General features: G+C 39.2%; 1 protein-coding gene across 1 annotated transcript in view; it reads left to right on the forward strand.

The window, feature by feature from the left end:
- The window catches only part of LOC114456242 (BRISC and BRCA1-A complex member 2-like), a 112691-nt gene that overhangs the window by 43347 nt on the left and 42630 nt on the right, over positions 1–26714 (forward strand). The window contains exons 5-6 of the mRNA XM_028437883.1: positions 6032–6226; positions 15852–15926. Of these exons, the coding sequence (XP_028293684.1) occupies positions 6032–6226; positions 15852–15926 (270 nt within the window). The remainder of the gene's footprint in view (positions 1–6031; positions 6227–15851; positions 15927–26714) is intronic.

Raw genomic sequence — 26714 nt, forward strand, 5'->3', positions numbered from 1 at the left:
GTCGGTTTGGCCTCAATTTCAATTTTTATAATGAAATGATCCTGAAGAGAAGTGACAGGTAAACTTTAATATGAAAGACATTTTAATAATTATGAACTACGTATGTGTGAGACATAGAACTGTAACGTGGTTCACCAGGTTTGGGTTTAATTCAATTGTAAATGAGAGTTTTTAATGGAATTTCCTTGACAATTACAAATTCAATTATTGGAACTCAATTATGATTACAACAGATTTTTACAATTATAATTATAACTACATACTAATTGTCAATGGAGTGATATAATGATGATTGACCCTATCCCTGGTGACCGGTAAAGTAAACATGTGTTAGTGGATGATTCCTTCACAATGCAAACCTTTTTTATCTGTTTTTTCACCCTCGTCTTCATAGAACAGTTTTCAGATATTAAATGAATGTTTTGAAACTGGTGGTCCAGGAGCCACATGTGGCCATCGGTCTCATTTTGTGCAACCGATAAAGTAAACACACTAAATGACTTTAAAAACACGTAAAATCACAAAACAATACACAATGAAACCCCTGGAAAAATACAGCAGTTGGCTCTAAAATATACAGTTACAGACAATAGGAAAACAGAAGTATACCAAAAACAACAAAACTACACAACAATGACAGGAAATAAGGCAAAATGAGAGAAAAATATATTTTACAAGATACACAATTAATCCCAAAACACAAAAAACAAGAACAAAATAACACAAAATCCTTTCTTATTTCCTGTATTGATGTTTAGATTAGTCTTTATTCTAAATGCTGACGTTAATGTTCATAATGTGGCCCTCGGGTCAGACCATCACAGTTTTGTGGCCCCCACTGTGACAAAAGTTGCCCAATGACAAAGTACTTCTCCATGGCTGATGATATGATTGTTAATCTTGTCTTGTTGGTGTAAATGTTGTTTTTTCCAAACAGGAGCGACTTTAGAACTGACTTTAGAAGTGAGGGGCGTGTCTATGTGTTAGCACTGACACATGGATTTTGGGAAGGTTTAGATTTAAACCACATTCTTCCCAAAGAAACATTTCTTTATTTATACAGTCTCATATAAAACTCACAGTCCTACTGATGGAGGTAAGGTACATCTGTAGCTACAGCTACCCTGAGTCAGTCTAACATAATCCTGGATTTTCATCCATGGCATTCCTACGACTTCCTATTTCATTTCAGTTCAACTTCATTTGTATAGCGCAATTTACAGCAAAATCATCTGAAAGCACTTATCAAAATATAAAAATCATAATAAGAAAGAAAAAACCAACAAGATCCACATGAACAAGTATTTAGTGACAGTGAGAAGAAATAAGTCCTTTGAACAGGAATAAATCTCTGTTAGAACCAGGTTCAGAGGTGGCAGCCATCTGCGTGGACTGGTTGTGGTTAGTAGACAGAAGGACCAACAGAACAGGATAGAGAGATAGAACATCAGAGTGTTCCAGACTAGTTGAGCCGTGAACCACAGATCAGGAAGTGACATCATCAGCTTCACCTGAAACAGAGCAGAGAGAAAAGAACGAGGAGAAGACACTGACTGCAGAAAAACATGATACATTATTATCAGGTCATCATGTGTTGGTCTTGGACCTCTCTCCTAGTGCCTAGTCAGCACTTATTATAAAGATGATCAATCTCTTCCTGTTTATTGATAAGATATCAGTGACTCTAAGGTCTGTAAATGTTTATAGACGAGTCCATGTCTGCTGTAGTGGTTATGTTATGTTATGTTATGTTATGTTATGTTATGTTATGTTATGTTGTGTTGTGTTGTGTTGTGTTGTGTTGTGTTGTGTTGTGTTGTGTTGTGTTGTGTTGTGTTGTGTTATGTTATGTTATGTTATGTTATGTTATGTTATGTTATGTTATGTTATGTTATGTTATGTTATGTTATGTTGCGTTGTGTTGTGTTATGATTCAGTCCTGTTTATGAAGACTGTAAATCATAACCAGCTACATCAGAATTTAAATCTCTTCCTGTTTATTGAAGCAGTAAATGTGTTTCATTCATTGATATTTATTTATTTGTATTATATTTTACTGGAGGTGTGCAGTATTGTATTCAATCCCTATTTAATTAACAGTCTTTAATTTATTCATGTACATTTTCTGATTCTATGTTTTATTGTTTCTTTTTTTTCATTCAAAATAATTCTGGAGAATCTGTGAAAAAGCAATTTTGCCTGAATAATATTATAAATAACTTAAAAAACATTAAAATGACAACAAAAATACACAAAATGAGTCAGAAAACACAGAAAGTCTGTGTTGTGTCCAGTAATAAAGTCTTAATGCTGACATGAATGTTGATAATAATAAGTTTAATAACAGCTAAAGAACTTTAGTTGACTATTATTTCAAGCTTTCTGAAGTTGTACTTCCTCCATACTTCTCGTCCTTCTCACTGGAGTTTCACTGATGTGCTGTGTCACAGTGCTGACACAGCACTTCTTCAGTCCACTCCTACCCTGCAGCAATGACTGTTGCCTCTTTTGGACAATGCCTATCCTTGTTTGCGTCTCCCTCTCATTTGGGGAATCTGTGCATTACTGGTAACCACTGGTGGATCATGACGATGAGGTCACTGTCTTTGTTTACCCCCCCCCCCCCCCCCCCCCCCCAGGGGAAAGGAGGTTACTAAAGGATATTATAAAACAATGGGAGCTTTCTCCCTAAAGCTGATAATGTCTGCTAAAGAGACATCCAGACATGCTAAAGCTAGTCAGACTCTACTGAGACACCTTCATGTAATTGCTATTAATGCTAACAGCGTTTCCAGAATCTATTAATCCTCCCGCCCACTCAGTGTGTGCTCAATGCCTTTCTTCCAATTTGTTCAGCATTCAGTTTGACCTGTATGTAATTATCTACTGCATGGCACTCACCTTCCAGCTGTTCTTCTCCTGATGTTTGTCTACAGCTGTTTCAGATTAATATGTTTGAGAGCAGGAGAATTGTTTTAGTTATTACATATATTTATGATCATTTTCTCCTCCTCTTTGGGGACCATGGGTTCACTAAATGTTTAGGGGTATTATAACGTGTTATAATACCCACTATTAAGGGCTACAAACCCCAGGGAATCATAACTGCCCGTCTTCAGCGCATCACAATGCGCCCACAACCACAATAAATAATGGATTATTGAATAATTGATGCAATTCATCAAATCTGGAACTGTTTGTGGTGACTGTTTTCTGCGCCGAAAATAGTAGGACCCAGGTTCAAACTCACACACAGATCATCTGCACTGAATGTGGTGTGACACGCTATGGTGGAGAGAGTCTCTGTGCATCCATGGATGTGGCTCCAGTCCTGAGCTATGTCTATGTTCCTCTACGTGTTTTGAGCGTTAAACTCTGGTGTAGCATTGAAGGTAAAGAGCGTCAGACGGAGATGGAACAATGACTCAGCACTTCTCAGGACAGAGCTGCTGGATGATGCTCAGTAGATCATCTTCTAATGACATGAACAGATTGTTGATCTGTCCTAATCTGCCTGTAGAGTTACAGTCCTGACAGGACAACCACATGAAATTATGTTCAAAATAATAACATTAGGTTTTAAAGTTTATTAAACAACATTTTTATTAGTTTTCTACATTATTAAATGTTTGTGCAGCAGACAGAGAAGTCCACCTCTAATGCTTCTGTGTTTTCACCTCTTCACATTGACCCAGTAAAATGTTGATTTAAACACGTCTATACGTGCACTTATTACGTAACATAGTGAATTCAGCCACAGCAGGGGAGGAAACATCATCATTGTTTAGGGACACGCCTACTTTATTTCACATCTTAGTCAATCCACTGCTTGGTCTTTATATCTTCTAGTTTGTTTTAATTGAGAAAAATACATTAATGCAATTTACATTTTTAAGAAGACAAAAGAAGAGCCGACTTAAACCAAGAATCTGAATTTTGATATTTAAAAGCACATTGCTGACTTTATGACCTAAAGAGTTGATCCATTATTTTAAGGCCAATATACAGCGCTGACTGTATCAATGCTGTATATGGGCGGGGCTTCACTCTGGAAATACTGACCATATACGTTTGGAGAGACGGACCGTCTTTGGCCAGGTCATGTGACCTGGAGAATGCCTGGAGAACGTTTCACTTTATAACAGTCACATGACCGAGGCAAGCAAAACGTTTAAAACTGCTTCTGAGGAGGCTAAAAGACGCCGCTAAGCCCCGGCCCTCTCTGCCGACCCACCTTCCGCCCGGAGCCGGACACCGCCCCGCGCACGCCGGGTCCCCTGTCCCCCATCTGTCCTGACCCCAACCGCCGCGCCGACCCTTGGAAAAAGGGGGTCAACGAGGCCAGGGAGTAGGGGGGAAGCTGCTCTTCCAGCCGCGGCATGAGCCCAGCCCCGCTTCGCACCCCAGCCCGACCGACCCTGGCCTTAGGGACCCTGGCCTTAGGGACCCTGGCCTTAGGGACCCTGGCCTTAGGGACCCTGGCCTTAGAGCCAATCCTTATCCTGAAGATGTCTGCATACAGAGCTGCGGCGCTTGTGGCCACTAGGGGCGCTTAACATGAAAGTTCCAGGTTTAGTGCCCCTAGTGGCCACAAGTTACACAGCGTGCCTTTAACAAATGTGTTTGTAAAAATGAGTTGTTGCAAAAAAAACTTTTTTTATTTTCAAGAAGAAAGTTTGTGTGTTGGTCGATCTTAAAATCTTTAAATGCAAACACTACTTATTATATAAACATTTAAAAATGATGATTGTTTAGACCTGATATGTGTCTTTTGTTTGGTTTTTGCTCAGGGTTGTTCACATTATTAGTGACATTTTATTCTCGCCTTTCTATTGTACAGCAGATAGTTTTATTTATGTTTTTAATATGTCTGCTTCACTCACAGGGTTAAATGCTGTTTAAGAAGATAACATAGCCTACTTATTTTATTACATTTCATTTTCAACTGTTGAAAAATATTCAAAACATGTAAAACATCCCAGTGTTGTGCGTGTATAGTTTTACTGTAAAATAATGATGCATATTTAGTTTTATGTTGAGGAAAATAGAAATAAAGGAAAACTGGGATTTTGTGGTTTTTTGCTTTGTCATGGATTCATATGTGAGTGAATTTCACTAAAAAAGGTTGAAAAGGGAAACATGTTTTAAACGTCTCTTAAAAAGAAAAACCTAATCTAGAAATAAGAACAGAATAAATTAAGTTTATTGGTTGAAGTCTAGTTTCTATACATCAGAATCTATATATCTAATTCTATGTTATTGACATCACGTTGCTTAAATCCTTTGAAACAAACTTTTTCTCTTTTTCTGAATTTCATTTCAATTTAGTTTCAAGTTTTCATCCAACTATTGACTTTGTTGAATATTTGTGGTTTTTATGTCAGAGAACAATTTCATAAATAATAAATGATTAAACCTTAACTTCCCTCATTGATTTCTGTGCCTGCTTTAGATGTTGAAACGTTGACTAAAAGCTGTTTTCAGTGGGTTTTCTCACTGATCGTACATTAGGATGATAATATGATAAATAATGAATAATAAAAATAACAAACAAAATACACAAAATGACATTAAAACACACACACTAAGAGAGAAAAATACACAAGATCACTACAGAATACACACAATTAACAGACAAACATCCCACACACCAAACACACACACACTGAGAGAGAATCATTTAAATAATACACGACGACAATAAAAACACACAAAATAAGAGAAAAATATAGTGAATAATAAAACAAACAGACAATAAAATACACAAAATGATAGAAACGATCTTCATTAGAATGTTCTAATGATCTATTCAGACAAAGGGGTACTTGAGCCATAAAAGATTGAGAACCAGGGCCGTATTTGGCCCCCGGGCCTTGTATTTTGAACCTTTTACTTTGTGTTGTTGTTTTGGGTGAAACCACCAAATATCTAGTTATTTTGAATCAGGAAGAAGCTCAATGTCACAGTGTGTCTCATTGATGTGCGTGAGGAGCGTATATGAAGAGTTCTAAAGTCTCCTTCCTGGTTCCAGCACCTGGTCCACTGGGATGCAGAGAACCCAGAGAGTCTACTGGAGCTGGTGAAGGAGGTTCTCCAGCAGTACCACCACTACCAGTGCCAGCGTCTACGGGAGAGCTCCAGGCTGCTGTTTGAGTACGACAGTCTGCTGGAAGAGCCCAGCTACGGACGCAACATGGAGGTCTACGCTGGACGCAAAAACACCTGGGTTAGTTTGTTTCATTCTCTTTTAATGCTTTTACTGGAAATCTTATGCCAGTCACAACAAGTTGTTTGTTGGTTCTAATTCTACTGTAGTTTGGTACGTCCAGGGTTTTTGTTGTGAAAGGTTCTAAAAACACAACTTTGTGTCCTTTCTTTGTGTTGTTTTTCCGTAAACTTTATATTTACATATCTTTATATTCTGCCTGATTATCACACACGTACAGTGACAGTGAATAATACACCTATAATACAGGCTTTTAGACTGTGGGAAGACATTGTATCTAGAGAATAAGAGTAAATGTGTTTACGCTGGATCAGACCAGGTTAAACTGTACCCTATGATTATAGCTAAGACTAAGCACTGTTATACAAGCTCTACCTCTCATTTACAGTCCTTAGAAACACAGTCAAACAATTACAAGTCTGCACATATACAACATCTTCACCATTGTTTGGGATCAGAACCAAGAACAATCATCTCCAGAGATGGTTATTGTTTCTTCAGCCGTGCAAAGTGTATCAGCATTAATATTTCTTTATGTAGTTTAATGTAAAATATTGAAAAACATGACTTCTTGTATCAAATTTAGTTTTATGCTCATAATTTAAAGCATTTCAAACTTGTTTGGCTCAAGTCCCCCCTTTACTGTATGTCTGACAATAACATTATACTCAGCAATTTATTTATGAACATCTATAGATCATAATGATTTGTAAATAAGTAAAAAGATATATATATATATATATATATATATATATATACTGTATATATTATGGAGTCCCACCACTATAACAATATATCGTCCGTCTTTAATAATTAAATACGAGAACCTACATGAAAATAAAAATAAACCCTCAGGACCAAAAACATGACAATGACATGTTTAAGTATTACTGTAGATATGACATGTAAAATGATCACACAATGTCTCACTATGATTTACAGATGATTTCCATGTGTTTGTATGAAGCCAATTGTTAAATGAACAATAGCAACTGTAAACCAATAATACATGATTCTTTGTCCTGCTTTCACCACACGTTGTGCTCTTACGTTCATCTTTTATCCTGAATACATCTGTGTATTAAAATGCATTAACACATGCAGAAAGGAGAAGATTAATAATTAAGACAACGACAGTCTAGACAAACACATTGTCTCATGTTGCAATGAGATTTGAGGCAATGCGGAAGGGATTAATATTCTTCTGATTTGAAGCTACAAAACAAGGCAAGGCAAGGCAAGGCAAATTTATTTATATAGCGCATTTCATACTCAAGGCAACTCAATGTGCTTTACATGATAAAACATTCAATTGTTTAAAATCAATAAGAACATTTAAATCAATAAGAACAATTAAAATCATCAGTAAAATCAATTAAAATCATCAGTAAAATCATCATTACATCAACAACATGACAAAAAATCTCTCTCTCAATCATATGCAGTAGAGAAAAAAAGTTCCTTTAACTTTGATTTAAAAATGTTCACATGTGATGCTGACTTCAGCTCTGCTGCAGTTTGTTCCACTTCTTTGCAGCATAACAACTAAAAGCAGCATCACCATGTTTACTGTGAGCTCTGGGCTCCACTATCTGACCTGTGTCCATAGATCTGAGAGACCTGCTGGGTTCATACCTGACTAACATGTCACTGATGTATTCTGGACCAAACCCATTCACAGATTTATACACCAGCAGCAGAACTTTAAAGTCTATTCTGAGGCTGACTGGGAGCCAGTGTAAAGACTTTAAAACTGGAGTAATGTGCTCTGACCTCTTTGTTCTGGTTAAGACCCGAGCTGCAGCGTTCTGAACCAGCTGTAGCTGTTTGATGCTCTTTTGGGGGATTCCTGTCAGAAGACCATTACAATAGTCCAGTCTGCTGGAGATAAAAGCATGGACCAGTTTCTCCTGATCTTTCTGAGCCATTAAACCTTTCACTCTGGAGATGTTCTTTAGGTGGTAGAAGGCTGTTTTTGTGATAGATTTGATCTGACTGCTGAATGTAAGATCTGAGTCAATCAGAACACCAAGGTTTTTGACTTGGTCTTTAGCTTTTAAAGATCGAGACTCAAGATAATTGCTGACAGCAGTCCTCTTTTCATTGTTACCAAAGACAATCACCTCCGTCTTGTCATGGTTTAGTTGAAGGAAGTTTTCACTCATCCAGCAGTTTACTTTTTCTAAACAGTCACACAACACCTCAATGGGACCATGGTCATCTGGGTTCAGTGATAGATATAGTTGTGTGTCATCTGCATAGCTCTGATAATCAACCTTACAGTTCTGTAAAATTTGTCCTAAAGGAAGCATGTAAAGGTTAAACAGAAGGGGTCCAAGAACAGATCCCTGAGGAACCCCACAGGACATTGGTAATCTGTCAGATTCAAAGTTTCCAATGCTTACAAAATAGCTTCGCTCCTCCAAGTATGACTTAAACCATTGCATTACTTTTCCATTTAGTCCGACCCATGTTTGCAATCTGTGCAACAAAATTGTATGATCTACAGTGTCAAATGCAGACTTAGATCCAACAGAATGAGAACAGATACTTTTCCTGAATCAGTGTTCAACCTTATGTCATTGATCACTTTGATCAGATCAGTTTCTGTGCTGTGATGAGAACGAAAACCTGACTGAAATTTATCAAATATTTTGTTGAATGTTAAGAATTGACTCAGTTGGTTGAAGACCACCTTCTCAATGATCTTGGCCATGAATGGAAGGTTGCTGATTGGTCTATAGTTAGCCAGTATAGAGGCATCCAGTGTTCTCTTTTTTAACAGAGGTTTCACAGCAGCTACTTTCAGGGATTTTGGTACGGTGCCTGATTGGAATGAGCAGTTAATTATCTGACACAGATCAGTGACAATTGACTTTACAACAGTTTTAAAGAAGTTTGAGGGTATTGTGTCAAGGCAACACGTTGATGGATTCAGCTTCTGAACAGTTTCCTCTATTGTTTTTGGGTTCACTGTAATAAACTCTAACATTGTAATTGACTCATCCCTCAGTGGTTGAAGCTGTTCAAGCTTTTTGTGATTTTGCTGGTTTGTTCTGATGTTTGACCTTATTGATTGTATTTTTTCATTGAAATATACAGCAAATTCATTGCATTTTCCAGCTGACAGTAATTCAGGGGCTATCTGATCTGGGGGGGTTGTGAGCTTTTCAATTACAGAAAACAACGTGCGAGAGTTGTTGACATTTTTGGCAATAATTTCAGAAAAGTATTGCTGCCTTGCTTTGAACAAGCCATCATTGAATTTTCGCAGACTTATTTTGTATAGTTCTAGATGAATTTGGAGTTTTGTTGATCTCCATTTACGCTCAGCTCTTCTACAGTCAGATTTCAAATTCTGCATTATCTCAGTCCTCCTCCAAGGTATTTTCTGTGTGTTTGGTTTTCTCTTAGTTTTGATTGGAGCCACCACATCTATGACATTACAGACGTTTCTATTATACTCATCCAGAAGATCATCAACTGTCTCAGCACTCAATGTTGGTGTCATTGCTATGGCTTCCATAAACTGTGCACTTGTGTTCTCATTTATGTACCTTTTCTTTAAACACACATAACTAGGGGGAACAGATGTTACAGTCTCTAGGTCAAAAAAGACACAGAAATGATCAGATAGAGCTAAGTCTCTTACATCAACAGCAGAGATATCAACACCTTTAGAGATAACCAGATCCAAAGTGTGACCTTGAGTGTGTGTCGGACCAGTCACATGTTGTGTAAGACCAAAAGTATCCATTAAAGCATACAGTTCTTTGGAAGTATTGTCCATGTTATTGTCTACATGAATATTTAAGTCACCTGTTGTTATTAAAAAGTTGTATTCAGTGCATACAACTGACAGCAGTTCAGCGAACTCATCCATGAATTCTCCAGAATATTTTGGGGGTCTATAAATGACTAAAAACAGAACTCTTGAATCACCCTTCAGTAAGAATGACATATATTCAAAGGAGATAAAATCACCAAATGTTATTTCTTTGCACTGAAATATTGATTTAAAAATGGCAGCAACTCCACCACCTTTCCTGCAAGTACGACACTTATTTAAATAAATAAAGTCTTGTGGCGCACTTTCATTGAGAATAGTATTACTGATACCATCATTCAGCCATGTTTCATTAAGAAATAAAAAGTCCAAGTGATGTGTCAAAATAAAATCATTAATTAGTAGTGACTTGTTAACAAGAGATCTAACATTAAGAAGAGCTAATTTTAAAAACTTTACTGGAGACACTGGTGGACTTTTTGGATGACATGTTATAGGAGTCAAATTTTTATCTCTATAAAGCTTTTTGCTTTTCTTTAATTTCACAATTTTACCTGTGTTACCTGTCACCACAGGAATTAAAGAAGCTGCATTAACTCCATAAGGCCCTGACTTTTTCTGGTTGTTCCTAAAAATAGAGCTATTGCAGTCTGGACCCAGCACACATCAGGCCTGTGTCGCTCTAAGTTGAACACAGCTGGCCTGAGGAGAAGAGTGATCCTGAGCCTGGTATCACTGAGGAGGGATGGGTGGTGCAGATTGACCATGGTGGGGTAAAGGGTGGGGTGTTAGTCTTGTGCCAGCCAGAACCAGCTCGTTCATCTGGGCAGTTAAATCCAAGAAGGCAGGGGTAGGAGAGAAGCTGGATGAGGTGGAAGTAGGTGAATTTTGGGGTGAAGCAGGTGGGTCCTGAGATGCGGGGGTTGGGTTGACCTCTTCATTTTGGCGATTTTGATTTCTTGCTGGAAGCTCATTGACTCCATGTTCTTTCCTTGTTGTTTTGTTCTCCGATGGTACATGTTGTCCTCTGTCTTTATCAGAACTGATAGCAGTGTGACTGGTGAAGTAAAACAAGTTGGATGTGAAGAGTTTTACTCCAGCCTTGTTTAGACACAGTCCATCTGCTCTAAAAAGATGACGACGTTCCCAAAAAATAGGAAAATTTTCTATAAAATTTAGTGAAAGGGCAGCACAAGCCGAAGACAGAAATTTATTCAAAGAGTAAATCCTTGAGAATTTCAGATCTCCTTTGCGGACTGGAGGTATCGGGCCACTGATGAACACTTTAGGCTGTATACAGCTCACAGTTTTTAGCAGATGGGTGAAATCCAGCTTTAACACCTCAGACTCCTCCTTGGCTAAATCATTTAACCCAAAATGAATCACAACATTTTTCAAATGTGGGTAATCTGCAACGATATGCAGGGTCTTATTATATTTAGAGCTTTTATTTAATGCAAGGCTGCAACAATGTCTATTAATTATATTTTATAAATAGCACATTTTACATTTTCATCAAGTTATTCTATGATAATTCTGACCAAAAATGACCCGTTGTTTAAAGAGTTCAACATGTCTCTAGTTTCAGATAGCTGTGTTATTTACTACAGACAATAACAATAATAACAATAACATCAACAGGGACCCTCCAAAATAAAGGTCCCAGAGAGCGGGGACCCTCCAAAATAAAGGTCCCAGAGAGCAGGGACCCTCCAAAATAAAGGTCCCAGAGAGCAGGGACCCTCCAAAAAATAAAGGTCCCAGAGAGCGGGGACCCTCCAAAATAAAGGTCCCAGAGAGCGGGGACCCTCCAAAATAAAGGTCCCAGAGAGCAGGGACCCTCCAAAATAAAGGTCTCAGAGAGTGGGGACCCTCCAAAATAAAGGTCCCAGAAAGCAGGGACCCCCACTGTAGCTGAAGGTGGTGGAACACAGACATCAGAATCAGAAATGTTTTATTTGCCATGTACAGTTTTAAGGACAGTACAAGGAATTTGAATTTGAACATTGAAGAACAGTCATGTGGAGACAGGACCATCTATAAGGGGGAATAAAGGAGAGATTTTTGGGGTCCATCCATAAAGTCAGTAAAATGATGGTCCATTGTTCTATGAATCTGTGATAACCACATTTATTTATTCATCTGAATAATATCCACTGTTATCCAGGAACGTTTAGTATTATATATACAACCAAAAATGGTGGTGAAATGGTTAAAAGTTGTAAATCAGAGTGGATAAAAACAGTGGTAAAAAGAGTTGAAAGTGTCAATTATGGCTTAAAGAGGCACAAATGGCAGGAGGGGCTGTTGGGGTAATGTCACTTAAAAGTAGGAACAATTAGTTTAAACTGGAAAATAATGGACATGACAAATGATGACTGTGGTTAAATTAGGAATAAATAATCATAAATCTGGTGAAAAGAGATTAAAAGTAACAATAATAGGTCAACATATGTGACATTAGGTGTAAAAGTGATGGAAAGGGTTTATAAGTGCTGAACATGTCTAGAAAGTGGAGAAAAGTCATTGAAATGTGATGTAAAAGTGTCAGAAATGGGAGAAATGAAGCAAAAATACATTAAAAGGAGCAAAAATATGGAAAAAAAGTGATGAAAATAGGTTAAAATATGGTGAATTTGGTGTAGTAGCAGAAAAAGATATACTTAGTTTCTTGAAGGCATCTGGCGACCCCCTCCCAGTGTATCACAACCCCAAATGGGGTCCTGACCCCAAGATTGAGAACTCCTGTATTATATCACAGAGACTGCCTTGTAAAATTAATTCAGTTCAACTTCATTTGTATAGCGCAATTTACAGCAAAATCATCTCAATGCACTTATCAAAATATAAAAATCATAATAAGAAAGAAAAAACCAACAAGATCCACATGAACAAGTATTTAGTGACAGTGAGAAGAAACAAGTCCTTTGAACAGGAATAAATCTCTGTTAGAACCAGGTTCAGAGGTGGCAGCCATCTGCGTGGACTGGTTGTGGTTAGTAGACAGAAGGACCAACAGAACAGGATAGAGAGATAGAACATCAGAGTGTCTCAGACTAGTTGAGCCGTGAACCACAGATCAGGAAGTGACATCATCAGCTTCACCTGAAACAGAGCAGAGAGAAAAGAACGAGGAGAAGACACTGACTGCAGAAAAACATGATACATTATTATCAGGTCATCATGTGTTGGTCTTGGACCTCTCTCCTAGTGCCTAGTCAGCACTTATTATAAAGATGATCAATCTCTTCCTGTTTATTGATAAGATATCAGTGACTCTAAGGTCTGTAAATGTTTATAGACGAGTCCATGTCTGCTGTAGTGGTTATGTTATGTTATGTTATGTTATGTTATGTTATGTTATGTTATGTTATGTTATGTTATGTTATGTTATGTTGTGTTGTGTTGTGTTGTGTTGTGTTGTGTTGTGTTGTGTTGTGTTGTGTTATGCTATGCTATGCTATGTTATGCTATGCTATGCTATGCTATGCTATGCTATGCTATGCTATGCTATGCTATGCTATGCTATGCTACTCTACGCTACGCTATGTTATGTTATTATACGCTTCAGTAAATAAGTAGGTTTTAAGTTTAACCTTAAAGGTGGAGGGAGTCACAGCTTCCTGTACTGAGACTGGGAGCTGGTTCCAAAGGGGAGGAGCCTGGTAGCTGAGTAACCTAACGTTCTCCTCCTAGCTCAGACGGGGGTTGGTCTTGGTTCTCATACAGTAGATCATCATTTATTCAAAGTGTTTTAGGGATTAAAGAAATGGTTTGAATTCTAATAATCAGACAGAAACTGCTTTAATAATATCTTCATCTTTTATGAGTTTTTTTAACACTTGTAAATAGTGCTCTTGATTTGAAGTTAACAAGAAGTTTAGTCAGTAGCACAATCATAGGTGGAGATGTTTAGCCTCAGTGTGCTTCAGCTTTTTAACCATGGACGTTCCAGATGCATCTTGGGAAACTTAGAAATATACTTCATTGGGAACGCTCACCACCCTTATCATACTATATAGTAGACAGTAGCTATCTCCTATATACTATAATATATAGTAGACAGTATATACTACACTGTATAGTAGACAGTATATACTATAGTAAATAGTACATAGTGTATACTTTAGTATATAGTAGACAGTATATACTATAGTAAGAGTAGACAGTATATACTATAGTATATAGTAGACAGTATATACTATCGTAAATAGTACATAGTGTATACTATAGTATATAGTAGACAGTATATACTATAGTATATAGTAGACAGTATATGCTATAGTATATAGTAGACAGTATATACTATAGTAAATAGTACATAGTGTATACTATAGTATATAGTAGACAGTATATACTATAGTATATAGTAGACAGTGTATACTATAGTAGATAGTAGACAGTATATACTATAGTATATAGTAGATAGTATATACTATAGTATATAGTAAACAGTATATACTATATAGTAGACAGTATATACTATAGTAATATACTCATTGAGTTTGTAGTGTTTAGTATGTTAGTGGAACATTTAGAACACAGACAAAGTTCCTAAAACAAGTGGAAATAAAGCAGACTGTACAGGGAGTCATTGTAGGGAAGTGATCTAAAATAGATATAATAATAATAGATTATAATGACTCAACAAATCATTTGGAAACTCTTCTCCTAGATTGTTAAAGTTCAGGGTGCGAGAAAACCTTTCCTCATTCCACATTATCTTAGATGTAGATATTAATAACATAGTTTCTCTCTCCTGCAGTCTAATCCGTCAACCTTGGTTTGAATGTTCTACAAAGACCTCATTGGTTCAGGATATCCAGGATCTATCAATACATGTTCAATCAATACATGTTCAATCAATACATGTTCAATCAATACATGTTCAATCAATACATGTTCAATCAATACATGTTCAATCACTGAACAGTCACTGAATCTGAAGAACACAGTGATGTGTCGACTCTGAGAACCGCTTTGTTTCTCTGTGTGTGTGTGTGTGTGTGTGTGTGTGTGTGTGTGTGTGTGTGTGTGTGTGTGTGTGTGTGTGTGTGTGTGTGTGTGTGTGTGTGTGTGTGTGTGTGTGTGTGTGTGTGTGTGTGTGTGTGTGTGTGTGTGTCTCGTCGGTTAAAAAAACACAAGAACCGCTCGTTTACGTGTTCCGTCACTTTCTGAGCTCTCGGTACCTCCCCGCATGCTCGACATCACTTCCTGCTTCATTGTGAATTCAGTGGCTACTTTTGCTACTTTCTTTTATATATTTTAATGTATATTTGTCATGTGATTCACATTACATTTGTTTAGTAGTAAAAAGTTAATTATTTTCATTTTTAAATAGTTAAATGTTTGTTTTTGCACTATGTATTTATTTTTTTGTTTTTTTTTTACATTAGTAAATAATATTTATTTAATTTTACATTATTGTTGGTAATAAATTAATTTAAGCATCAGAAGAGCCACTTGGTTAGCTCTCTGAGCCAAAAGAACCGGTTCTGTAGAAAGAGCTGGAGTTCTTCTCACTGTAAGTGAAGCTAACTAGGATCTAAGAGTCATCTCTAATGGAACAGGAACAGGATGTTTCACTATGAAGTGGAACGAGACGGGAGTGAAAATCCACTTTTGTGGAGTTGAAGTTTCTAACATAATGAAACAATCTTCTTCTCTTATCTGGTCCTGACCTTCACCATCCAGGATCTATTTAATAAAGCCTTTTAACCAGTCCTCAGTGTTTTTCATTTTGTGTTTTTGCTTATTTATTACACACACACACACACACACACACACACACACACACACACACAAAACAAACTTCTATTTTTGTTATTTTTTTTTCAGACTGGAGAGTTTTCAGCTCGATTCCTTCTCAAACTTCCCGTGGACTTCAGCAACATTCCTGTTTATCTCCTAAAAGTAAGAAACACCTTTTTTTTATACTATATTTAAAGTTTGAAGAATTGGCTTTTTAGCTATTTACGTCTATAATGGGGTTCTCCAATGACTTTTGCCCAGGGGCCACTTTATGTCAATGACTGTCAAGTCAAGGGCCAAATTGTCTGTTTTTTCCCATTTGACTCGTTGTTACATGTACATATGTTGTTTCCACCATTATTATTATTATTATTATTATTATTGCTTTTGATGACAGTGACAGTCTGCATGCATATTAAGCATATTAGTTAAACAAATTTCCAGTAAAAACCAAAAACTGATTTAAACTGGAGATGTTCTTGGTCTACCAGGTGTTTCTTCACTATGGTCATGATGTTTAAAGTTCTGCTCCTTTGATCTGGTGAGATGTGGTTCTGAGCAACCAGGGGTTTTCAACCTTGGGGTCACCTGGAATCAAAATAAGGTCACCTGAAACGTCTAGTAATTGGTAAGAATGCATCGATCCAATATTTGGCATCGGTATCGATCTGAAGAAAATTCTGGATCAGGAATCCTAAAACTCTATTCATTCAAAATCTGGATGGATGATGGATGTTTAACTTTTATTTACACTTAAATATTTTAAAGAGAATAATTATGTTTATTTCTAACCAACCTAGTTAGGCTGTTTTTCCCCCAATTTCAGTATCTTTATTATTTCATTTGTATTTGATTTTACATTGTTCGTTGCGTTGACTTGACCAAGCTTTTAGTTATTGTTGTAGTGAGTTATTAAATAAACAAGTAACTGTACATTTATATCTGTTTATTTGGGGTTTTTTGACGCATGAAAGAACGATCCCAGTATTTTCCACCCAATGAGACACTTTTTTATGTATCAGGATCAGATCAGTATCAGCCAATAAACAACACCATATTATTATATCATATTATTATTCAAATGAACACAATAAATATCAAATAACTGTATTCTTTACTTTCTCAAATATAAATCTAGTTAAAATAAATTGCAGAATGAAATATCTGAGGTGGTCTGTGTGTGTGTGTGTGTGTGTGTGTGTGTGTGTGTGTGTGTGTGTGTGTGTGTGTGTGTGTGTGTGTGTGTGTGTGTGTGTGTGTGTGTGTGTGTGTGTGTGTGTGTGTGTGTGTGTGTGTGTGTGTGTGTGTGTGTGCTAGGGGGCTGTGAGTTGACTAATCAGCAGCCGTCACTGCTGATCTGCTCTGAGCCGTGTGGAGTCTGCAGGCAGCACATCTCTCTCTCTCTGTGTACCCCCCACCCCCCCACCCAGCATGCTACAGGCCTCCACTCTCTGGCCTTTTCCAGCTCAGCCACTTGTTTCTAAGGGAAATGATAGTAAACATAAGGAAACCAGCGTCTCCCCCCCCGCACCCCCAGTCCACCCACATCCATGTCTGTCAGACCTGAAGCCCTGAAACCCGTCTAAGGGTTTTTTGAAAACCCTCAACAACAACAAAAAATCCCATTTTCTACACAAACCAGTGTGTAATTCTCTTATTTCTCCTGTGCCTGCCTGTCTGGAGGCAGAAAAGTTTCCAGACTCCGCCCCCAGCGTACCACTGTTGGTGACTGTGTTCTGGGCAGCAACGCTGCTGTCACTTAGAGAAACCAGGCAGATGCTGACACCTCCACCAGTGGGTGGTGCTTCCATTACGGAGCCAAACGCACAATATTGTCAAAGAAAAGTTTTCTGTAATTTTTTTATGATTTTATTAGAGAGGAAATGTTGGATGCTGACGAGCGTTTCTATCACTCTAATCATATCGCTCGCTTTGCTTCCCATATTCACACGTACAGACAGAAACACAGTATTATGCTGTATTTGGCAGCGAGGGTATACATAGCATCACCCAGGGAGTGCTTGGAGATGAGGAATAGTATCGACTGGCGGAGAGAAAAGTAATGAACATCAGCCCACACCTTGTCCACCTACGCGTTACTGAGGAGCTGGATTATGCAGCAGCATATAGACTGGACTCTTAGAACACTAGTGTACTGTACGACAAGCCCATGACCTGGATTCTCTGCTTGACAGTTGTCGCGCAATTAGTTCTGTCAGTGCTGGCGCCGTCTCAACATTGTTGTTTTCATGCATTACACACCCCTGCACTGCAGCGGCGTACTTATCTAGAGCAAATGAAGTGCATTTAATTCACTCCTGCAGCTTCTGACAGAGGAAACAAACATGTTCCATATAGGAAGAGTCAGTGTGTGTGTGTGTGTGTGCGTGCGTCACAGATTATCCTCTACTTGTGGGTCAGTGTTGAAAACGTTCAGATGTTCAGTCTTGGTGAATAAGGTTAAAGGTCAGAATTGCTTGATTAGGTTCATCAGATGTCAATGAACCACAAGTTTATAAAACACTGAAAATAATATATGAACACGTCTTTTATCTAAAGTTATTCTTTAATCCCCAATGAGCCTGAAAAGTCTTTCAAATTCTTTTAAAGAGAAATTTGGCATCCATCCATCCATCCATCCATCCATTCCGATGGTGTCTGTAATCCAAGCTTTCTTTATATGATCAAAGACTACATTTCCCACACTTCTGTTTGTCTGTCCTGCTTTGGGACTAAAAGTGACTTCAGCGACTATAGTTTCTTAAATCACCCGTAATGAGTCATCATAGTCACACTTTTTGCTCTCTTCATCTCTTTGTCTACTGCCAATTTCACATCTCATTTTCATATGAAACATGGCTGATCCTTCCATGACTGTAGCACCCATGCTCATGTCGTACAGGACGGTTACCCTCATACACCCACCATGACTCTTTCCTCCATGTTCCTCCAGTCACATGACAACCAGGTTAGTAGGGATGGAAGGATATCTCATAAATCTGCTAAAAATCAATGCAAATAAGAGGTGATGAAAATTGCAATTTGATTTACAATTTTTAAAAATAGTTTATACATTTAAATGCATATTCAAATTTTGTTTTATTTTTTTTCCAAATACCATGTTTTCCACATACATTTTTTTAAAATTCAGTTTTTTTTAGAAATATTAATCAGTTTTTTCAGAAAATGTGTTTTTAACTCATAGGAGGAAACAAAATGGAGTTGATTGAGTTGCTGGAATCTAGTGAGTTGCATGGCTTGAAGTGAGGTCATGTGACATTGTGTCATTGACATTGAATTAGAGTTAGATCTAGTCTCTAATCCAGTGGTCTCCAACCCGTCGATGGCGATCGACTGGTCGATCTTTGAAACACTGCCAGTAGATCTTCTCCCGTGTAAGAAAGTCCATCAATCCTCACCACCTCCGTTAAGGACTCAGGAGATCCTGCTAATTCATGTGTAATCATATGATACATATGTCTGATTAAACCATGAATAAATGCAATATTTGTTTGGATAGGGTCCGTAATGGGCCCGTTGGCAGCCCCGGAACGTCGGTTTTTTTCCCCCCATGAACACGTGGTATTTTATTTTGAAAATAATCCAGCTATATTATTCTGTCTATGTACTACTTATTTTTGCTAACTTGCTGCAGCACAGCTCCAGCGTCCAGCAAAAATAGAAGTGCTACATATTTACTGCAGAGGGCAGCAGCATGACTCAGCAGCATGACTCAGCAGCATGACTCAGCAGCATGACTCAGCAGCATGACTCAGCAGCATGACTCAGCAGTGACGGTGCTGTGCTGGAGCACATTACCATGCGGTGAAAAGTGACACATTGACTTTAATGGAAACCCATCAGCTGCGTTGCTGTTTCGCAGCAGTTACGGTGCAGTTACGCGGTCAGGACCCCTTAGCGGCAAAACACAACGGTGTAAAAACCATAGCTGCCCGTTTAGATGCCTGAACAAAACCAGAATACAAATGAAAGATAGGAAATGTATAATAATCGCAAAAAATGATTAAAAAAATGAACACAAATACATTATGACTGATGAATGTTTCTGTCAATCCAGTCCTTGTATTTTTTCAGTGTAACAGGCACATTAAGTTGACCAATAGGATCAAATGACACGGCCAGTTTAATATGCTAGTTATAGATAGCATTTTGGCTTCATTATTTTTGAATGTTGGACAATAGCATTTCATGTAATTCAAATAAAGATAGCCTGAATAAAAAAACATCATTGGGTAGATCTTACCGTCACCAAGGTGGTGGTCAGGTGGTTGGAGACCACTGAACTAGATTCATTCAGTGTGAACACACCTTTACTGTCTATACAAAGCTCTCTAAATGTTGAAATGGTGATAACATTTAGAATATTAAAATAGTAGTAATAGTTCCATACAGTGACGTGCAGTGACCACTAGGGTTGGGTAGGCACGTTGCAATTCGAGACCACCAATGACAATTTCATATGTTTCTGCTGGCAAGTGTCAATTCAATTCAAATCAATTTTATTTGTATAAAGCAATTTCCAACAAAGTCATCTCAATGTACTTATCAAAATATAAAATTCATAATAAGAAAGAAAAAACCCAATAAGATCCACATGAACAAGTATTTATCATCTAACAAAATCAACATCATAAACACCATTAAAGAAACATAAACATTATTTAATATAGCCTCCATACTCTCCAACAACATATATCTCATGACACGACAGCACATCTGTTGTTTGTGTTGGAAACACAGAAACATGGAGAAAATAACAACAACAACAACAACTCAGAACATCCTCAGTGAGGAGCATCCACAAAGTCAATCCTTCCTTTTGTTCCATTCACTGTAGAAAGAACCAACAATGTTCTGACCTTATCTTTGCTGAAGCTCTGGTAGCTCAGGTGTTGGTCTCCATCTTTTAAAAGCTCTCGTTTTATTTATCGTCTCTAGTGCTGTCATCCTGTCTGTAGTGTTATCCCGCCCACTAGCTAGAGAACATAGCAGCAGTGGTCACATGGCATCTATTCACTAATGCACTGTAAACTTACATATAGCATTTAGCATAGCACATTTACGTCCAAAGGCAGCTCTCTACGCTGCCTTTGGACGTAAATGGTTGTCATCTTGGGGAACTGACTGCACATGCGCAAACATAAAAACACGCTAACAGGAACAGAGGCAGAGCAGCAATGTGCCTTTGGGAGAGGGCGTGGCCTCCCTCTGCCTTACAGCGGAGTGAGACTGTGCAGCCGTACCAGGATAATCAAAATATCAATTCACCCTTGGGTAGGCACTGCCTACCTTGCCTACCCTGACGGCACGTCACTGGTTCCAAATATATTGATAAAATGCCTCAAGGGGTGGAAAGAGGAGGATTTTCACCATTTTTTATTTCCCCTTCAACTCCAGCACTGCTCAGCACCAGTTGTGCTTCTTTATTTACTATGTCCTGCAGAATTAAAGTGTTTCCAGAGTGAGTCTGAGCCATGGGCCAGGTGCTGTAGGTACCGTAGGTACCGTAGGTAGAGGTCATACTGTTCACCCTGATTAGAATCAGCTTGGTGATGAAATGTGCAAACGTCCTTGCTTGAGGAGGCAGGGTTGGGCTGTGAAATGTGTTCTAACGCTGAGATGTTGCTGGTGGGCGCAGAGCTGTGGAGGACGAACATCACCTGGAGCAACACATGGTCCACATGGGCTGAGCTCATGCTCACCTCAGTGGACACGCTTACCTTCCTGCATGGAGCCTCGGGGGGGCGGGGCCTACAACAGGGTTTTAGTTCTTTTAATGTTTCAGCTCCTAACAGACAAAACAACAAAGATCAAAGGACACATGGAGCAGAAATGAAGGCTGAGACATGTTAGCAGTGCCCCCCCCCCCCATATACTTTAAAGGTCATATGGTCCTATCTCACATATGTTAAATCACTCATTCTTTATCACTACCTTTCTTTCTACGCTGTTTTTATGGTATCCTGTCATTAAGCACTGGGCTTTCACCTCCTACAGTATGTTCACCATTTTATGTTTTTTTAGCACATGTTTCTCACATGATCATTTCATGTCATTTTTACCAATTATTCTGTGATTATTTAATATTCACACTGTAAATATTTAGTTTGATCTGATCAACACCTTTACAGATATGGACAATGTAGTGAGGGGGTGTGTCCTTTATTTCTTCCATGTTCATCTTCCAATATGTCTGTAACTCCATCACATATAAAGGTAAATATGGTATAGTAATAAGCTCCACCCACTCTCTCAGAATATAGAAATAGATCTGCTATACATCCTATCTGGTGGACATGTCAGCTCCTCTAAATAGTCACTAAGTCAGTGTGTGTTTGGGTCTGGAACATGTTTGGGTCTTCAGTAAACTACTTAGCATATGTCTCAGCTCCCTGTAATGTGATCAGCTTAGAGCTATGAACATAGACTGTTCACATCACTAATGATTAGTCACAGATATACATTGGTTCTAGACTCACACGCTCTGGAAATATGAGCATATACTTTATTTTTACTATTTTCATTGGTCCATAACTGTATGAAGGAATGTAATAAATAATCTGATCTGTTTTAATTTATAGTATAAATGTTTCTTTTTTCTTATAATATGAAACAATTTTTTTTTTTAATGAGACTTCTTCATTTTTATTTTGGACCCAAACTTTGTGTTATTTCACCACTGGTGAATATTAAAATCCTTTACATCAGGCCATTGTAGCTTAGCTCTGTGTCTGATAAACATTTATTGTTTATTCATTTTTCATGAGTAACATAAAAAATATTAAAAAAAAATTCATCAGCAAAACTTTTATTTTGAAAACGTATTATTTAATATGAAAAAATTTCTCATGTTCTACATTTTCTCATTTTTATTTGTTTTTCTGAGAGAGTAGGTGGAGCTTATTACTATACCATATTTACCTTCCCTATGTGCTGGAGTTCCTGATATATTGGACGATGAACATAGAAGAATAAGAAGGACCCCCCCCCCACTAAATTGACCATATTACGTTCTGTGTCTGTGCACGTTCCCATGTGTGATGTTCATCTTCTACATAATCTCATCACGTTAACAGGTTGTTTCATGAGACCTGAGAATGGTCAGTTAAGTGTTGTGCTGCCCTGCTTGTGTTAAATAGATGAGATTTTATAGTACAAGGCACCGCTAACAGTGATTCATTCAGCAGCAGATATCTGAAATAAGCTCAGCAACTGAACGCTCCTTGCCACAAGGCCAGTGTGTTGATCTCAACATGTTCCGCTGTCGTCTTGGTCCCATTGCCCCCAGCGTCGGTCCTCCCCCTGGGCTCTCACGAAAGTGTGTAGCCCGGCTCCAGTTCCTAATACTACGATATCAGAGCTTCGGACAAAAGCGAAAGCTGTCGTCTCGAAAGACGCAACGCTGTCCTCGTCTCAGATGGTCCAGCTCACGTTGGCCTGCATCCCTGCTAACACCTGTGCTAGCTACCTTGTGGTAGCGTTAGCTAAGCCACCTGCTCTCCTGACGGAGACTAAACCACCTCTCACCGAGGGAGTGGGATGCTCTGGGGCTCGCCTCTGTCGATGTGAGGGTAAAATCTATGTGAAAGACAAGCACAAAGTCTGCCCAAGCTGCCTAGGTCTGGAACATGCCCATATGGCGGTTGAGACTCCAGACGCGTGCCTCCACAGGAGGATGGCATGGCAGATTGGACTGTCCGAGCAGGACTCCTTCCCTCCTGACGACGTCCCCGTAGAGGCCGGTGAGGTAGAGGCTCCGCTGATGGACACTGCTCAGGTTTCCAGCTGGGGTTCCCAGCTCAACCTGGTGACTCCGTCCCCGCTTCACAAGGATATCCTCGTGATTGACTGTAGAGAGATTAATGGGGACTCCTCTGACCCTCTTGGCTTGGGTGTGCTCACTCCAGGGGGTGTTGCCCTATTCCACCGGCATGCGCAGGGACCTGCTGTCACAAGGGAGGGGCACAGTTTTCCAACCGCGTCCAGACCGTCTGGCGCTGTGGGCTTGGCCCCTGAGTGGCTCAATCTGTCAACCGTGGGATTATCACAGTGTGATCGCCACCATACAGAGTGCTTGAGCCCCCTACACGAGGTCTCTTTATGATTCTAGGTGGAAGCTATTTCAGAGGTGGTGCCTCCAGAGGAACCACATCCCTTTTCGGTGCCCGGTGGGAGTGATTTTGTCATTTTTGCAGGACCTGATTGACAAAAACAAAGCCTTTTCCCCTGTGAAAGTGTATTTGGCTGCGATCGCCGCCCGTCACGTTGGCTTTGGGGATAAGTCGGCCTGTCAGCACACACTGATCTGCCGGTTTTATGAAGGGAACACGTAGACTCCTCCCCGTGTCCAGACCACTGGTGCCACTGTGGGATCTGGCGGTGGTTTTGGAGGGACTTAAACGTCCTCCTTTCAAACCACTAGAGGAGGCGGGCCTGAAGTTCGCCTCTCTTAAGGCTGTCTTGTTACTGGCTCTGGCTTCGGCCAAGAGTGTCAGTGACATTCATGCGCTCTCCGTTTATCCGTTGTGCGCTCAGCTTTTCCCAGGTGATGCGATAATCATCCTGAGACCCAACCCGGCCTTTGTGCCGAAGGTTGTGGGCTCGTGTTCTCCCATTGACCTTTTGGCCTTTACTGCCACATGGAATGAGCAGTGGTCGAATGTGCAATGTCCAGTCCATGCGATCCGCACTTATATGGATATGACGAGGAGCCTCAGGAGGAGCAATCAGCTGTTTGTCTCCTGGGCCAATCCCCTCAAGGGGAAGCCTGTTACTAAGCAACGCCTGTCAAACTGGATGGTGGGGGCTATTGCTTTGGCTTACTCGAGTCAGGGTCTGCAGCCGCCCGTCGGTCTGCGTGCACACTCAACTCGGGGTCTTGCCACATCCTGGGCTTCATCCTGTTCAGGACATCTGTGCAGTAACGAGTTAGACCTCGCCCCTCACGTTTGTCCGCTTTTACATGCTGGACGTTTCCGCCTGTGCGTGGCACGGGCGATTTTATTGTCCTGATGTGATCAGACTTCTTCCCTGGAGGTTGATATCGATCGATAAGCATTTCTGCACTACGGGTTTCCATATCCCATAGAGAGACATCTCACAAATTAATATGAAATATAACTTTAGGTTATGTATATAACCCCGGTTCTATGAGTAATATGAGTCAGATGTCTGACCAAACTACCCTTCTTGCTCGAACAAGGAGAAGAGGTGCTTATTTTTGAATGGTGCGCGTCTGTCTGTGTCCTCCTTTTATATGAGGTGGGTCTCCCCCTAGTAGATGGTAGTGCTTCACCGGCCAATAAGGCCCTGTCTCCACATGACTGTTTTTCAATGTTCATGTCTGTGTTCAACCACCTTCAGCTACAGTGGCTCTCTGGGACCTTTATTTTAGGGGTATTAGGCTGATGAAAGTTGAGAACCACTGGTCTACACTGGTCTCACATACTCACAGCCCGCTCTCGTCCTTCTTTGCCCTGTCCTCCCTAACTCTATTACCCTTGTATTTCCCCCCTCACTCAGTTGTAATGCTGCCATTTCTTTTTATATATTTTCCCCAACTAAAGTCTATCTAAACCTTCCTTATTTATGCAATATGATAAATATACTGTACTTTTTTTGTTGCAAGAATAAAACAGGGATATTAACCTCTGACAACAGATAATGACATTGTAAAAAATAAAATTAAGCATGTTTGAACCTTTAAGGTAGTTTAATTCTCACTCTTTAACTCCTGTTTGCCTGCTGTGTATCTGCTGACCTTAGGTATGGTCGCACTAAGCCCAGGGCTTCCCTACATCCTCGTTTTGTCTCTTTCAGCTTTGCACGCTCCAACTAGAGCGCTCGCCAGCCGCTAATTATTTGTACTCTAATTATTTTTGGTCTCTGATCCTCGTACAGCCCCTTCAGCACACACACACACACACACACATACACACACACACACACACACACACACACACACACACAGTTGTAACCTTTTGCTTTCTACAGGCAGCCACTCACAGGGTCACATAGAAGCTGAGCCCTGGGCTGTCGCTCTGTCTTATTATTATTTGTTGTGTTGCTGGCGTCATTGACTTGATTATTGCTGCGCTTTCATTTCATTTTCTTTTATTTGTTTTACTTCTAACTAAAACCGTGCTGGGTTTGCTGTTTTTTTGCTGTTTAATGTGCTTTATAGTTAGAAATCACTTGTTTTTGTGATGGTCTTTAGATTGGCTTTAGGACACTCTTCCTTGTGGATATAAACTGAAGCACTGCTTTCAGGATGAGGCCTTGATGTTTAACCATCACACTGGAACATATATAACATATTCCTCAAATGTTGGCACATTGAAATCCAACCATGTTTCTCAGTCAACACACAAACCCAACAATGTATCATGGGAGTCAGCCCAAATCAAAGCAAGGCAAATTTATTTGTATAGCACATTTCATCCACAAGGCAGTTCATTCTGCTTTACACCAGTGTTTCTCAAATGGGGGTACACGATGGCACTAGCTGGGATACTTGAGACAGAGTGGAAAATTTACAAATGAAAGCATTAAAAATACAGGATTTTATCATTTTTACATTTAATTAAAATTACAATCATAATAATGATTATAGAAATTATTTTGATTAAAACATGAACTGAAAATCTAATCCAGGAAATGACCGGATATCGCCGAATCGATTTTTTTCAACACCCCCATTATCTGACCTTTGTCCATAGATGTGAGAACTCTGGGCTCGACTATCTGACCTGTGTCCATAGATATAGATGATCTGATCATAAACCTCACAGTTGTGTAGAATTAGTCCTAATGGAAGCATATAAAAGCTAAACAGAAGAGGTCCAAGAACAGAGCCCTGAGGAACCCCACAGGACATTGGTAATCTGTCACATTCAATGTTTACAATGTTTGCAAAATTAGAAACTTATA

This window comes from Gouania willdenowi, chromosome 22 (assembly GCF_900634775.1).
Source record: "Gouania willdenowi chromosome 22, fGouWil2.1, whole genome shotgun sequence".
Taxonomy (NCBI): Eukaryota; Metazoa; Chordata; class Actinopteri; order Blenniiformes; family Gobiesocidae; genus Gouania; species Gouania willdenowi.